The 15000-nt window shown below is 43.3% G+C and overlaps 2 protein-coding genes and 2 long non-coding RNA genes across 10 annotated transcripts in view; 2 read left to right on the top strand and 2 right to left on the bottom strand.

The window, feature by feature from the left end:
- Positions 1–8181, top strand: part of LOC123499163 (excitatory amino acid transporter 3-like) — a 134329-nt gene extending 126148 nt beyond the window's left edge. For 6 of the 7 annotated variants that reach the window (XM_045246853.1, XM_045246857.1, XM_045246856.1 and 3 more), the window contains 5 exons: positions 2249–2435; positions 2917–3150; positions 3447–3641; positions 3815–3949; positions 4394–8181. In XM_045246853.1, coding sequence (XP_045102788.1) covers positions 2249–2435; positions 2917–3150; positions 3447–3641; positions 3815–3949; positions 4394–4562 — 920 coding nt within the window. In that variant the 3' untranslated portion in view covers positions 4563–8181. Of the gene's footprint in view, positions 1–52; positions 86–2248; positions 2436–2916; positions 3151–3446; positions 3642–3814; positions 3950–4393 lie in introns of all 7 variants that reach the window. The other variant, XM_045246851.1, reaches the window with a different exon arrangement.
- Positions 1–15000, bottom strand: part of LOC123499171 — a 23785-nt gene that overhangs the window by 7007 nt on the left and 1778 nt on the right. The gene's annotated exons all lie outside the window — the stretch shown is intronic.
- The window catches only part of LOC123499170 (larval cuticle protein A2B-like), a 6388-nt gene continuing 548 nt past the window's right edge, over positions 9161–15000 (bottom strand). The window contains exons 2-4 of the mRNA XM_045246871.1: positions 14291–14413; positions 11150–11326; positions 9161–10460 (exon numbers count right to left, since the gene is read on the bottom strand). Coding sequence (XP_045102806.1) covers positions 10371–10460; positions 11150–11326; positions 14291–14413 — 390 coding nt within the window. The 3' untranslated portion in view covers positions 9161–10370. The remainder of the gene's footprint in view (positions 10461–11149; positions 11327–14290; positions 14414–15000) is intronic.
- The window catches only part of LOC123499172, a 14037-nt gene continuing 10356 nt past the window's right edge, over positions 11320–15000 (top strand). The window contains exon 1 of the long non-coding RNA XR_006672902.1: positions 11320–14429. This is a non-coding gene — a long non-coding RNA (uncharacterized LOC123499172). The remainder of the gene's footprint in view (positions 14430–15000) is intronic.

The following is a 15000-nucleotide window of genomic DNA, read 5'->3' as shown; positions in this document are numbered from 1 at the left end:
TGTTTCTCACTCCTAGCTGAGAGTTAAATGTTTTCCTCTACGGTGTTTCCAGAGGTTGTTCCTCAGAATCTGACGGATGAAGATCGTAAGTATGAAGGAGCAAAGGTTTGTGTGTCGTGCTCTGCTTGGTGAATGTACTGTAAGAATCGCCATGTACTATTTTTCTCCACTCTCTGTATGTGTGAAAATTTTTGTGTAATTGAGCAGAGATAAATGAACCCGAAGACCTGTACTGTATTAGTCACAAGAGAAGAGCAAATGTCACTCCTTTATTTTCTTTCTTTCTGTCTCACCCGTGATTAATTAACAGGAAAGGAATATAAGTAGAGAGACCTAATGAGCAGTAGTGTGACTTACTAGCTGTAGTAGTGAAGGAATTAGCTAGTTGGATGTACTGAAGACGACCTACATAGGATTCTCTCCCCTGTGTTGCATCTCTGTGGAATGCCGTCTCGATCCACTCTAGTATGAGGCAGCGATGAGCAGAGCAGTCCTGCTCCCCCACTCTCCCTAGTCACGTAAGCGGTTCCCTCACTCAGCTCAACTCGATATCCACTCTTGGTTCCATTATTATTATTATTATTATTATCATTATTATTATTATTATTATTATTTTTCTAACTGTTTATTTTTGCACTGCACACACCGTTTCCTCATTTCCTCCGCACTTTGCACACCGAGCTGGTTTAGCCAAGATGCGACTGGGTTATGATGACTAACCGCTTCTTAGATTACCAGTTGTCTTATCTAGAAACCTCTTAGTCAACCGGAGCTCTTGCAGTCATCCAGCGGCGGGCACTCGCCGCTCACTCACCTCAATGCAGACATTATTGATTTATCAGAGTTTTCCAACGTCTTATATTCATCTTGCTTAGTTTCCCTCGAGTTGTAATGGGAGATGAGTTTAATGAAGTACTTCTGTCCTCCATTGTATTGGAAGGCTACTCTTTTGGTTCTTCATAGAGTAATGTATTAGGTTTTAAAGTCTTCTCGTCATGAGAAAATAATCAGTCCATTTCGACCACTTTCTTTCTTTACGTTCGAGTTTCAAACCCCCGCCCCTGCATGATATAAAACCCTCCTGTGTCAGATAAGATATGCAGTTGGTTTAGTCTCCTGAGCCTGAGAAAGTCTATATAGCTTCGTGTTGACCTCGCCCTGCCATCAAGCACGACTTGTTCCTCACCAGCCTGTGATTGTCTTGGGCAGGGTGGAAGTATTAGAGTCCGCATGAGGAACTTAGTGAAGAGTCGACCCAGGGAAGGTGTTGAGAGGAACTGGCCTGCCTGCTCTTCGTACAGTTATGCACCAACAACTCAATTGCGATGTGATTCAGTGAGCAGCATTATGAATCCTGATGATGAATGCTTAGTGAAGGCCATTTTCTCTTGTAATCCGCCCTCCATTAACCCTTTAAGAGCCTCCGTCGCACCCCTCCAGCAAGTGTCCTTCCTAAGCTTGTATTCTCAAGCACTCCTGTGCTTCACCTCCACTATTTCAAAAGGCTTTAATCTAGACGAGTTTTTTTAAGGTGTTTTTACAGTTCTAGGGGCAATGACAAAATTTCTACATTATCAACTGGAGAAACACTCTTGAAAACCCCGCTAGTCATATCTATGGCCTTGGAAAATAGTCGTGGTGAGAGAGCAGAGCGTTTCTGAATACGGCTCCTATAGTCCCAGCTCGTAGCCCCATAGCTCCCCTACCGACGCACCAGACAGACTTACCATAGACACAACAGCACACCGCCCGCAGCCTGAAGTTATGCGCAGATTGATTTTACATTCCTCCCAGTATAATGGCTGCTGTTGTATGGTAATTATATTTTGTTTGTCAGCACTAGAGGTGGAGGCAAAGTGACCGTGTTGCCAGCCAGACTTGCTGTGGATGGCGCCTTGACGCTCCAAGTGCCAGTGATGGTTCTTGAGTTTCTTTGTGTTGTTTTGTGTCCATGTGATTCTCGGTGGACGATTAAATTATTTGTTTTTCTTATCTTTTCTCCTCGTCATTTTGCTGCCTTCTTGCTTCTTCATGTCAGCCTCTCAGCTTCTGAGCTTTACTGTGATACATTTTATTTTTTTGGTAAACGAGAAACACGAAGAGATAAAACCATGGAAGATTTGCCATAACGGCTTCTTTTTTTATCCACGCACATCACAACACAAGACAACCACACCTTCCCTTCCCCCTATTTCTCCCGTCACTCACCTCCCACCTGGGCCGTCCTGATCCCCTCTCCCCCCGGCAGTGCCCCCAAAGTCTGAATGGGACATCAAGCACGAGCACGCCCGGGCAATGAACATCATGGGCCTGGTGAGCTTCGCAACCTTCCTCGGCCTGGCGCTCTCCACACTGGACGCCAAAGGGAAGCCGCTACTCGATTTCTTCCAGTCTCTCTCCGACGCTTCCATGGTCATCACCTCCTGGCTTATCTGGTGCGTGAGTTACTGCTGATACTTATTCCCGTCAAGAAGCCATCAGACATACACGTGGTAGTCTGAATTCCTTACCTTTTTTTTCTCAGGTTTATTATGATCGTTTCTATTATACTTGGTTTTGTAAGATAATTGTCTCCTTGAACACATTAAACGTCTAATGAGAGTTTACCCAGCTAGTGTTTTTTCAAGGAAATTTCCCACTAAATGCAGCAATTAACTTAATCACTTACGTCAAACTACTTTTTTGTGTATATATTTCTATTACTTAGTTTCATAAGATCATTGTCTCCTCTCCATACCTCACAAAAGATTAGGTGGTCTTTTGAAGGATTCCTCCCATTCGATATAGCAAACAGTTATCCTTGTATCTTTTCTTTTACTTAGTTCTAATTGTCTCCTCAAATACACTAAACTTCGCAGAGTCTCAAATGTTTGCCCTCTGACACCACCAGCGTGTAATGAATGCGTTTGTCTGCAGGATTTCTCCCATTGGTATCCTCTTCCTGGTGGCTTCCATGATGATCGAGATGGAGGACTTCAGCGTCATGTTGGGTCAGCTTGGCATGTACTTCGGCACTGTGGTTCTCGGCATCTTCATCCACGGCTTCATCGTCCTACCCACTCTGTACACTGTCTTCACACGCAAGCTTCCCTTCCGCTTCCTGGCCAACATGAGTCAGGCCTACATCACCGCCTTCGCCACCGCCTCCAGGTCAGTTGTAGCCCGACCATGGCTTAGAAAAGGTGTGGTCTCTGTACTCTTGTTTTCTGTGTTGATACGTTTATCTTTCTCACCTCTATATAGTCACTCACATTACTGCTCTCGCCACCGTCTCCAGATCAGTTCTAGCTCGACCCCGGCTGAAAGATGTGGTCTCTATACTCTTGTTCTATCTGTGCTGATCCCCTACCTCTCCTGCCTCTAAATATGGAAGAAGTAATTTGCATAGATGATATTCCGACACATGCACTCTGACAGACTGACTGACACTCGATAATTACTCTTAGCTCAGGAACCCTGCCAGTGACCTTCCAGTGCCTTGAGGAGAAGAACAAGATTGACATGCGTGTGACCCGTTTCGTCATCCCTATCGGCGCCACCATCAACATGGACGGCACAGCTCTCTACGAAGCCGTGGCCGCCATCTTCATCGCTCAGGTCCGAGGTCTGGCGCTCTCCATCGGCCAGGTTGTTGCTATCAGGTGAGCCAAAGATGCGCTGGTGTTTTCTTACCATTCCGCCTGAAAAGAGCTGATAAATCATTGACACTGACAAGCTAAAGTAAGACAAAACACTATAGAGGCTAATGAAGGTTGTAAATAGTAATAATAACAACCGAGTAACAATTCCTACTGAGCGTTTTCTTTTCCCGCAGCATCACGGCCACAGCAGCAGCTATAGGGGCGGCCGGCATCCCTCAGGCCGGTCTGGTAACGATGGTGATGGTGCTGGACGTGGTGGGACTCCCTGCTGAGGACATGACTCTTATCATTGCTGTGGATTGGTTGCTGTGAGTCTCCTTTCCTTCCTCCACGTCTGTTATTCTTCTCTCCCTTCCTTCACAGGGAATCAGGGGCAAAACATCTGTCATTCATCCCTTTCTCTGGTAAACTCTGGAACTCCCTACTTGCTTAAGTATTTCCATCTTTTTATGACCTGAATTCGTTTTAGAAGGAGCTTTCAAAACACTTATCCCATTCTTTAGCTAACTTTCTCGGACCTGCTCGGGAACTGGCACCTAAGTGAATCTTTTTTGTTTAATGTTTTTTATTGCACTTGTTCAGATTTCCCTTCTTACATTAAAAATACATGCCATAGAGCTTCCTCTCCACCAGCCACTAATCAGTTTCCCTCCCCACCAGCCACATCAGCTTCCCTCCCCATAGCCACGAATTAGCTTCCCTCCCCACCAGCCACACCAGGAAATCCCTCACCACTCTCTTCTTCTCCTCAGGGATCGATTCCGTACCATGATCAACGTTCTGGGAGACAGCATTGGCGCCGGCCTTGTCTATGAACTCAGCAAGAAGGAGCTGGAGAAACTGAACATCAATGCAAACGGTGACGTGGAGCGGCCTTCCAACGAGATCGGTATGGATGCTGTGGAGTCGAACAAGATGTGAGAGGAAAAAGGGGCTAGAGAGGCTCAGCTTAATGTACAGTTCACGAAGACTCCCGACACCGCCGCCTCTGCTGGGGACTCGACCCAACAACGCTGGAGGGAGTCGTCCTCTTCCCAGCATGAAACTCTCTTGTAGGATCTGCTAGTGCGATCCAACTCCTCCCGGTGCGGCGGTTATTATTATATGTAGCATCCCGCGGTGTGTGTGTATGTCTGTATGCTTCTGTGTGTGTGTGTGTGTGTGTGTGTGTGTGTGTGTGCGCGCGTTTGTGTGTGCATGTGTATGTGTGTGAGTTCTCTGTGGTGTTCCCAGTAGATTTTATAAGTAAAGTATGTACCACGCACGTTGTCGGGCAAACAGACAAACAAAAAACACAAAGGAGTAGGTGATTTTGTAACTCTGTCTTTTACCTTCCTCTTTCTATTTGCCTTCATCTCTGTTTGAACACACAATGAAATTTAGAAGTACAGCTGGTGACGGGTGAATGTCCAGCCAGCATTTGCCTATACCCAAAGAACCAGTAGTGTTGCTGCCAGTCTTCCTCACCATACTGTCCAGGGAAGGGGAGAAGAGCCAGGAAGAGTCAAGGTACAGCCAGGTAGAGCAGCGGGTCTTGCCAATAAAGCATGATTGTAGAGTCAAATAGAAATCAGGGTTTTATTCTCTCTCTCTCTCTCTCTCTCTCTCTCTCTCTCTCTCTCTCTCTCTCTCTCTCTCTCTCTCTTTCGCTCTTTTCCTATTAATTGTTTTTTAGTAATAATGTTTTTTAATGTACTGTTTATTTACTGTTTTATGTCCTTCCTGACTTACTTTCTTGCCAACACAGTCCAGTAGAAGTGAGGGTTTTCATTTCCGTTCTCTTTCTCTTCCTTCTTGTTTTTCTTTTGTTTTGTTTTTTCCATCGTGTATTTTTGGTACTGTTCTGTGACCTTTCTGACTTTCATTCATGCGTCATCAGTCAGTATTTTATGTTGGTAGTTACTATAGTCATCTGGTACCTGGATTTCTTTCTCTTTATTATTTGTATTTTGGCATTTTACTGTATTATTGTAATGTTGTAAGTCAAATGTTTTTTTAGTCATCCCTGTGGCAAAGAACCAAATGTAAAATACAGTTCAACTTTAAACTTTTTATTGTGTATGTATTTTCTATTTTTAGCATCACATATATTCAGGAACTCGCATAGATCATCACAGTTCTCACAAAAGACATCAGTATCAGTGCATTTCACCTCAACTCAGCTAAACATCCTTCCCAGACACATTAAGCGTGCATTCACATGGGCAGCCTCACCGCACGCTGGAAACACGTTGGTAGCATGCTGGTAATGACTTGGCTTGGCCCAGACGTCCTTGCAAGTCTCCTCTCCTAGTGGTCAGGTGGAATCAGGTCAAACCAAACACAGCCATCAAGATAACCTGTATGTGTGTGCAAGGCAACCAGAGTGGGAACCCAACTGGGGCCATAGTTGTAGGTAGCTGTTAAATTGTAATTGTTTGAGACTTCCATATTGCCTAAGTGTTAAGTAAGAGAATATAAATCTTTATAGGGGGGATCACCGAGTCCTCGTAGTTAGATAACTGCTGGTCAAGAATGAGAGAGAGAGAGAGAGAGAGAGAGAGAGAGAGAGAGACGAGGCAGTTTTGAAATTGTTGTGTTTTTGTTAAGACGTTGTATATTAATAGTCTATCAGTGCTGTAGTTAATCTGTAGTCCGAGAAAGATGATTTAAGTAGCTGTCCTAAATTTGTATTATGTAGGAAACCACATTGATATTTTTTTGCCACTTGTTCTCGTCACAAGAGAGGAGAATAACCTTCATTCTACCTTCACAGCATATCAAAGTATTCATTAAGGAAGAAGAGGAAGAAGCCCACTTTCATGTACATATTGAAGTATATTTAAACTAACTGTAAATCAGATTGTAGTGTTTCTTAGATACAAAAAAAAAGTGACTATTTGGTAATGTATAGGAACTGTTTTGTATTGTTGTCACGTGGGAAAGTCTACAGAAACGCATATATTCGTTTGTGTCGTGTCGGTGTAGTGTGTGTAGCGACCACCCTCACTGTTCCTCTATGACAACAATGAGATTCAACAAGGGATTACAATGAATGCGGAGGACAAGTCACAATCACGCACAGCAAGCTCACCTACAAGTGTGTGTAGTTGAGGCAGAACCATTAGTTTTAAGAGCACAGACTTCAGGTTGTTCAGTTTCGAGATCACAGGTTATTTTCATTGAGGAGTTTCAATAGCACAGTTGGTAGTCGAGGGCTTGAATTCTCCCTTAGCTAGTGGTAGTTCATGGTATTGTTTTTGAGATTGCAAGCGTCTAGGATTTTTTTTTTTTTTTTTTTCTATTTTCGTTGTCACCATTCATCGTTGGTTAGTGGGTGTTCGTGGTCTAAAGATAGCCAATGTCTGAAATAGATCGCATAGGTACCTCAAAATTTGGGTCCGTGGTTCTTTTAAGTCACCATATATCTTTGTCTTCAAAAATACACCTTGCATATATCAAAATTTGGGCTCACTATTCAGGTAAATAAGTCACCTCATGTCTTTACATTCAGACGGGTAGCAACTTTTTAACCTGTGCACCTTCTACCACAGTTACGTCAACCCTCCCATCAACACACATACTACACAACACAACATGAAGAAGGACCGACCAGTGAGTGCCAACCATGAGCCCCACGCCACTGTCACCACCACGGGCAGGAGGTGTCAGGCCCACGCAGGGAAAATAAAAAAGTTGAGGCAAATTTGTAAATTTAGCGAGTAAGGAGTTTTGTTGAGATTAGCGCTGTGTAGTCCGTTCTTGTTGTCCCATTTGTGAGGTCCTCGATTTCATTTCACCTTTTCATCCTTGTATAGTGAGGCGTTAGCTTGTCTGATGCCTGTCTTAGCACACTACACTATCAGATTAATGTGTTCGTAAGGCTCTTCGTGTGGAAATGCTATATGTGTAATTAAAAGCATAAGTACCGTGTATAGCTGACTGACTTCCCAAACAGTACAGGATTGGTCTTAGTATCGAGTATCGTTTGTCTTTGTATTACTGTTCTTTGTTCTATTGTGTATTGTGAAGGATCAAGCAATTCCTAGCCCGATTAAGGACGTTCTGTTGTGCGGGCATAAGCATAATATTACTAGTGCATAAACGCTGCATGAGAGGCGGGTTGCTTGCTACCTCACAACCCTGGAAACACATGATGGCCAGTGAAATAAAAAACAAAAAACAGTAAAATAAAAAGTGTGATTGAGGAAAGGACCAAAAAACAGTCTGAAGTAAGAAAAGGGGTAAATGTTTATTATTTCATTTAAAGTTATTAATGCTATCCTTTTTTATTATTACTTTTTTGTTTCCTTTTTTTTTACATTGCGATATTTTTTTCTTCCTTCCTTTGATGCGTGTGTGATTCCTTGAGGTGCGAATGCTGACTCCCATCATAGACTTAAGTTTCGACTCTTCATATCATACCCGTTCCCTCCTTTTCCTTTACGTGAGAGAAAAAAAAATCTTTATAGTGATAATGTTTTTATTTCTATAGAACCTAGTTGAAGTAAATGTTAAGATCGTGCTTGTGGACAAAACTGCAATAAATTAATAAACTTGATTCATTTGTATCAAGGGTTCTGATACCACTGGAGGCTACACATGCATTGTTTTTTGTCAACGCAGTGTCAGAGGCGATCGACGAGATGCAAGATTGGAAGGCACGGAAGAAGAGTGAACTGTGGTTTTGCAGACACTTGACCTCTTCAGTACCATGACGCGTTTTCATATTCATTCTGCTTACTATTTGGCGATTTTATACAACTACAGAAACTCATGCGGGGATTGAAATAGTGAAGATTCTGGTCATTAACCTTCTGACCCTCATAATATAAATAAAATCGTCTAATCGTACCCAAAACTTATGGTAAAAAAGCGTCCCAGTACTGAAGGAGTTAAGCCCAAATTCTGAAACACTTTGCTCTCACACCATCTCTACTTTCCAAATGCTCTTCTTGAATATACTCGTGTTTTAAAGGGCATTTTTGCTTCTAGTAATAGACTGGTAAGATTTCCAGATTATTATAAGGAGAAACTGTCTTGAAAACCCGGCTATTCGTCTCCATGGCCTTGGAAAACTGTCGTGCTGAAAGAGAGAAAGAGAGCAAGGCGTTTCTGGATACGGGCGATAGTACTAGGACAGAAGATACTCAGGTCCATGAATACCACTTGATACCCAGACCCCAGACTTCATGGTACCGTAAGTGCCTCTATTCTGATGTCTTGACTCAGGAGTTATTCAAAGGGAACATATCAATACACTCACACCAATAAACGTTCACCAACTCACCCACCCATTCACCCACCCGCTCTTTTACCTAAACCACTCACCGACATCCACCCACCCATCCAACTATAATTTTTTTTTTTTTTTTTTAGTCACCTACACCCGCCTAGCCATCCACTCAACCAATTTCTCTCTCTCTCTCTCTCTCTCTCTCTCTCTCTCTCTCTCTCTCTCTCTCTCTCTCTCTCTCTCTCTCTCTCTCTCTCTCTCTCTCTCTCTCCACCACAAAGGAACATGAATGACAAGAAGCGAGTGTTCAGCAAGCTCAGGTTTATTTTGTACTAACTCATAAGAGCAGCGAGCCTATGGAAGCCTATAACAAAACAATGGACGGAGGGAGGAAGAGGAGGAGGAAGGCGGGACGCGGGTGGGGAGGTATATACAGGATCTCCCGCCCACGCTGCCCCTCCTCAGCTGCATGCAGGTGAAAATATCTCGTGAAAGAGAAAGTGACAGGAATCAAGAGGAAATGGAAGTATGGTAAGAATAAGGCCCCTTTGTGGATAGTTTTAAAAGAAAGATGAACGTTGAAGTTACTGAAGGAAAGGATGGACGTATACTGTATGTTGATCCACCTACATGCAGATTGCAATTTCCAAGAGTTAGAGAGCAAGTAATGGACAGGAAAAAAGAGAAAAGAGACTACAATAGAAAATGGTATTTCGAAGACAGATCTGAGGAACAAGTGAACAAAAAATGCAGAGTAAAAAAAAGAATATTTCGATCCACGACACGTGGACCGTCGACATGCATAACAAGTCAGGAACAGAACAGAGGACAGAGACTGAAATGATAAAATAATACAATAACAAAAAAGAAAAAAGGTAAGAAAAAGTTGACTTAGATATCGATATTAACTATGCTAGAAGTTCTAGTATCATTGATAATATTATCTTTATCATTTACCGTCGTCATTATAACTATTCTTTACCCCCAGCTATGGACCAGTCGGTACAAGTATACCAGTGTGTAGCTAAATCATGCAGGAGTTCATAGATGGCTTTGTCTCGTTCATGCATTCATGACGTCATGAATTATGTACATTATAATATACAGCAGACCAGAGAGGTTCAGGGCCGCGGCCTCCCTCGCCAATCTGGCCTTTGTATAACGACTTCCATAACCTTAAACTTGTTTCGTAGTTCAGGAGTAGTGGAGGAGGTCTCAAGCAGGGGTATGGCACACCGAGAGCAGGAAGAGCATGGTGAAGGCTAGATAAATAAACACTGACTGACTTCAGGTATCGCAGTGTGGTGAAGATGAAGAGCAAGATCTGAGAGGGAAGAAATATGCACAGGTCTGAATACGAGTGACAAAATGAGGCAGTTTGCGCTCATTAGGTCGAAGAGATCGTGAACAGAGATCGGAATTGCAAGGGAAGGGAGAAGAGCGATGAGTGAGCTTTGGTGATGGTGAGGCGAGAGTGGCGGGCGTTGCGGGCGGAGCGGGGCAGGGCGAGCATCTTATTCGTATCTGTATCCAGCCTGTTCCTCGATGGGGACTGGCTCAGGGATGCGGACCTTGATGTCAGTCTGCTCCTCCACGGTGTTCACCTGGGGAAGATAAGACAGATGACGTTAGAGAGAGAGAGAGAGAGAGAGAGAGAGAGATATGATTTACTAGTTATCGTACCTTTGGATAATAATATCTAGACAAAAAATCACTATAACTTCCAAAAAAGATCCCCACAAATGCACACATATGTAAAGACACATGTGCAGTATTTCTCCTCCTGTCCATAGATATCAAGGCGTTTGTGAAGATGTCATGCAGAGCCGAGAAACGAATCTGAGACAATGAAGCAGTGGAAAAAACCGCGCTCGCTCCAGCACTTTCCCTTATCAACCCTGCTCCTCTATACATTACTTGTACTATACCTCTTATTCAGATCCACCAATACTATCATGACAGCACTTGCATTAAAGCAGAATAATCAGACAATGAAGCAGAGAGGCAGAGGATTGGCAGAATAAAGAGAACAGCGTTTCAATCACCGCCCTCAACCAACTCCTCGAATCCTATACCTCGCTGCCAGAGCCTCTGTCATGCCTCATGTGCACTATTCCAAAAGATTTTGTCTAAATTTACATGAGTTTTTAAGGTGTTTTACGGTTGTACAAGCAGAGTGATAAGATTTTTACATTATTAACTCGAGAAACACTTGAAAACCCCGCTAATCATCTCTGTGGCCGTTGAAAATAGTCGTGGTGAGCGTTTCAGAATACCAGCGAGTCTCAGTTACCTGGAAGCCGTTGATGGGGTCGGCAGTGTACTGGGTGATGTAGCGGATGCCGTCAGGACCCACCCAGGAGTACTCGCCCTGCACATTACCGTTCTCGTCCTGGCTCTCCACGCGGCTCTGGTAGTTGGTGAACTCATCGTCGGCCACCGCGAGACTGAACTGGTAAGGTTCTGGGTCCTGCAGGAAGTGAGTGCGGGAGAGTGAGTGAGTGCGGGACAGAGTGAGTGGATGAATGAATGGAGTGGTAAAATGATTGGGTGGATGACAACTTAAAGGGGTTTGTTGATAGGGATGGAATATGTTGGCTTTGCTTGCATGGATAGTGTATAAATTGACGTGACTAAGATGAACAACCCAGCGAGTGATAAGCTATCCAATAGGTGGTTTACTATCCAGAAAGTGATTTAACCATTTGATGACTTAACTACCAAACAGGTGATTAGCTAACTATCCAGCAGGTGGTAAGCTAATTATCCAACAGGTGATAAACTATCCAGCAGTGATTAACGAACTATCCAGCAGATGGTTAACTTACTAGCCAGTAGGAGGTTAGCTAATTATCCAGCAGGTGGGTAGCTAATTATCCAGCCGGTGATTAACTATCCATCCAGCAAGTTATTTACTATCCAGCGAGGGATTAACTAACACATAACTAATAATCAGGTGGCAGGGGACTGACTACCCAACAATACTCATCTATCCAGCAGGCAACTATTCAGAGGTAATTGATTCTCAAACTAATTAACTATGTAAGGCATGCGACAGTAACTATCCATTAGGCGGTTAACTATCAAACAGATCATGAGTTCACGTAGATTTTTTCTCTCCAGATCAGTGAAAATAGGCAATTGGTGCTCTCTCTCTCTCTCTCTCTCTCTCTCTCTCTCTCTCTCTCTCTCTCTCTCAGTTCGCCTTTCTCCTTTTCCTTGGTTCGTTTCGCCATTTCCCTTATCCACTTGTCCTTTCCTTTGCCGCTTCGTCTTTTTCCAATACTCGTTTGTCTCTCTCTCTCTCTCTCTCTCTCTCTCTCTCTCTCTCTCTCTCTCTCTCTCTCTCTCTCTCTCTCTCTCTCTCTCTCTCTCTCTCTCTCTCTCTCTCTCTCTCTCTCTCTCTCTCTCTCTCTCTCTCTCTCTCTCTCTCTCTCTCTCTCTCTCTCTCTCTCTCTCTCTTGCTCTTGCTCGTATTTGAAAGAAGAAGAATATGAACATGAGAAAGCGAGACGAGTTTTTTTGATCGACTGAGATTTTTTCGTATCTTTTATTTAGCCGAGCAGTGAAAGTGTGATGGATTGACTGACGTGGTAAAGTAGTGTGTCTCGGCGGCAAGCAGGGACGCGCGACCGCCACTGTCAGTCACGCCACGGTCTGAGGATTCTTGCGTCAGGTGAGTTGACTACCCAATGACCGCGTGGCGAGGGAAAGTAATGTCACCAAGCGGCTACGATGTTTTTCCCTCTATTTTTATTTCCCGTTAAGTTTTATCTCTGATTGGACGTGAAATTAACTTGACCGCGACGGCCTTTCACCAGTTTGGCCAAGAAAACACCACCATGCAACAAAGAAAACGGCTTTCATTATTCTACCAGGTTAGGAAAAGAAGACTTGTTGCCATAAGAATCGTGCACCAATCCAGGGGTCTTCACAATCAGCATGTATCATCACAAACAGTCATGCATCATTGTCTCGTATTATGTCCACCCCTTAACTCATGCCTACTCGTACATCATTCCACCTCAAGTCTTGATTTACCATGCAGCATTCCAATCTCCCACCCTTGTTTTTCCATGCTTCGCTCCATGCACCACTGCCTCATTCCACCCATCAACTCTCCTCTCGTGCGTTATTCCATGCTATAAACTCTCGTGTGTCGTGCATCATGCCATTCTATCAAACCTTCTCGTGCACCATTCCATGCATTATTTAACCCATCAACTCTCTACCTTACCATGCAACATTCCACTCTTTATCTCTCTTCCTTACCATACATCATTATGCAAAATTCTCTTCTGATCATGCAATAAATTACTATTAATTCCAGACTGGCCTCACCATGCAACATTACATTCCTTAACTCTCTTCCTTACCATACATCATTCTACAAAATTCTCATCTGATCATGCAGTAAACTACTATTAATTCCAGACTGGGGTCACCATGCACCATTCCACTCAATACTTCAGTCTCACCATGCAGCAACTCACGCCTCACATGCACCATTCTGCCCTTTGAATTGCGTCTCATCATGCACCATTCCTTAAATCATGCCTCATCATGCACTACCACGCCCTCTTTAGTCACACCTCATCATGCGCCATTCCATTCTATAACTTCACTAAGCATGCGTCACTCCATTCCTTAACTATCGTTCCACCATTCCTTTCCTGGAGTTAACAGATCAAGAAGTACACTCACATGCACTAGACTCATACCACTCACCTGCAATCACAATACCTGTCGTCCTCGAAGGCACAAGCTTCTCATTTAGACATGCATCATTCCACTCGCTGACTCAGTATTAACTCATTCCATTAGTGTTGCATCATTCCATTCAGTGACAATATTAACTCATTCCATTATTAGTATTATTTCACTGGTCTGTCCCACCTCGAGCATATTCCCCAAGGTTATCATTCCACAACGTCAGGTAACATTGAAACTTTACCTATATTAAAGTATACCACCTCCTCATTCCACAAATTCACTCCATTACCTTAACACTCCACTAGCTTATTCGCCTTAACATTGCATTAGTTTTGTCATTCCACTATCTTGCTATCTTACATTAATCATTCCACTAGTCTATTCCACAACGTTATTCTAAACTCATCATTCCACTATCTTATCAGTGCATTTGTTCCACTTACTGCATAGTTTTGTTTCACTTATAAGCTAATTCTATTCCTTAGCATTCCACCAGTGTATTCAGCATTCCCCTTTCCTTTTAATTTGTTTAGGGACCGCACCTGCGTGGGCCTTTTTTTATCACTTTTTGTTGCCCTTGATTGATCTTCCCACCTATAAAAAAAAATAAGCTTTGTATTATGAAGTCTTCCTAACCATCAATTCCACACTCACACGTCCATGTCTCCCTTCCCTCAGGACCTACATGTGTACTGACTGGGATCAAGACGTTGGCACTTACGAATTTCACTTCCTCGCTGTCAAATGGCTGCTCATAGCGAGGCGGGGGAGGAGCTGGCTGTTCGTACCGCTGTTGCTGAGGGGCGCACATAGCCAAGCCCACGAGGCACGCCAACACGATGACCTGTGACATGACAAGGGTGAGTGTTCATTCATTTAAACACTAGAAGAACTATACTTTGAGTTCTCAGCCTCATCTCCATTATATTCAAAAGGTTCTGGTTGAAGATGCACGGTTTTCATATAACTCCTTCAGTACCATGACGCGTTTCCATATTCATTCTGCTTACTATTTGGTGATTATAATTCATAAAGACCTTCAGAAATTTATGTATGGGATTAAAATAGTGAAAAGACTGGCCATTATTCTTCTGACCTCCATAGACCCTTTCCAATGTCAATGAAATGGTCTAATCGTACACAAATCTTAAGGCAGGTGTCCCAGTATGGAAGGGGTAAAGGAAGGGGTAAAGGGTGTTTCATACGATTCCAGTAACAGATTAGCAAGATTTCTACCTTAACTGGAAATATCCTTTGAGAATTGTGCTAATCATCTCTGTGGCCTTAGGGAATAGTTGTGATGAGATGTTTTTCTGAGTACTGGTTTAGTAGAGAGATGGATTGTAATAAGACTATACCTGAGAGAGAGAGAGAGAGAGAGAGAGAGTGGGAAAGTGGGAAAGTATCACGAACTAGTGTGAAAACGAAAGC

The sequence above is a fragment of the Portunus trituberculatus genome, chromosome 49 (assembly GCF_017591435.1).
Source record: "Portunus trituberculatus isolate SZX2019 chromosome 49, ASM1759143v1, whole genome shotgun sequence".
NCBI classification, from domain to species: Eukaryota; Metazoa; Arthropoda; class Malacostraca; order Decapoda; family Portunidae; genus Portunus; species Portunus trituberculatus.
This window is presented reverse-complemented; position numbering and strand designations above follow the sequence as displayed.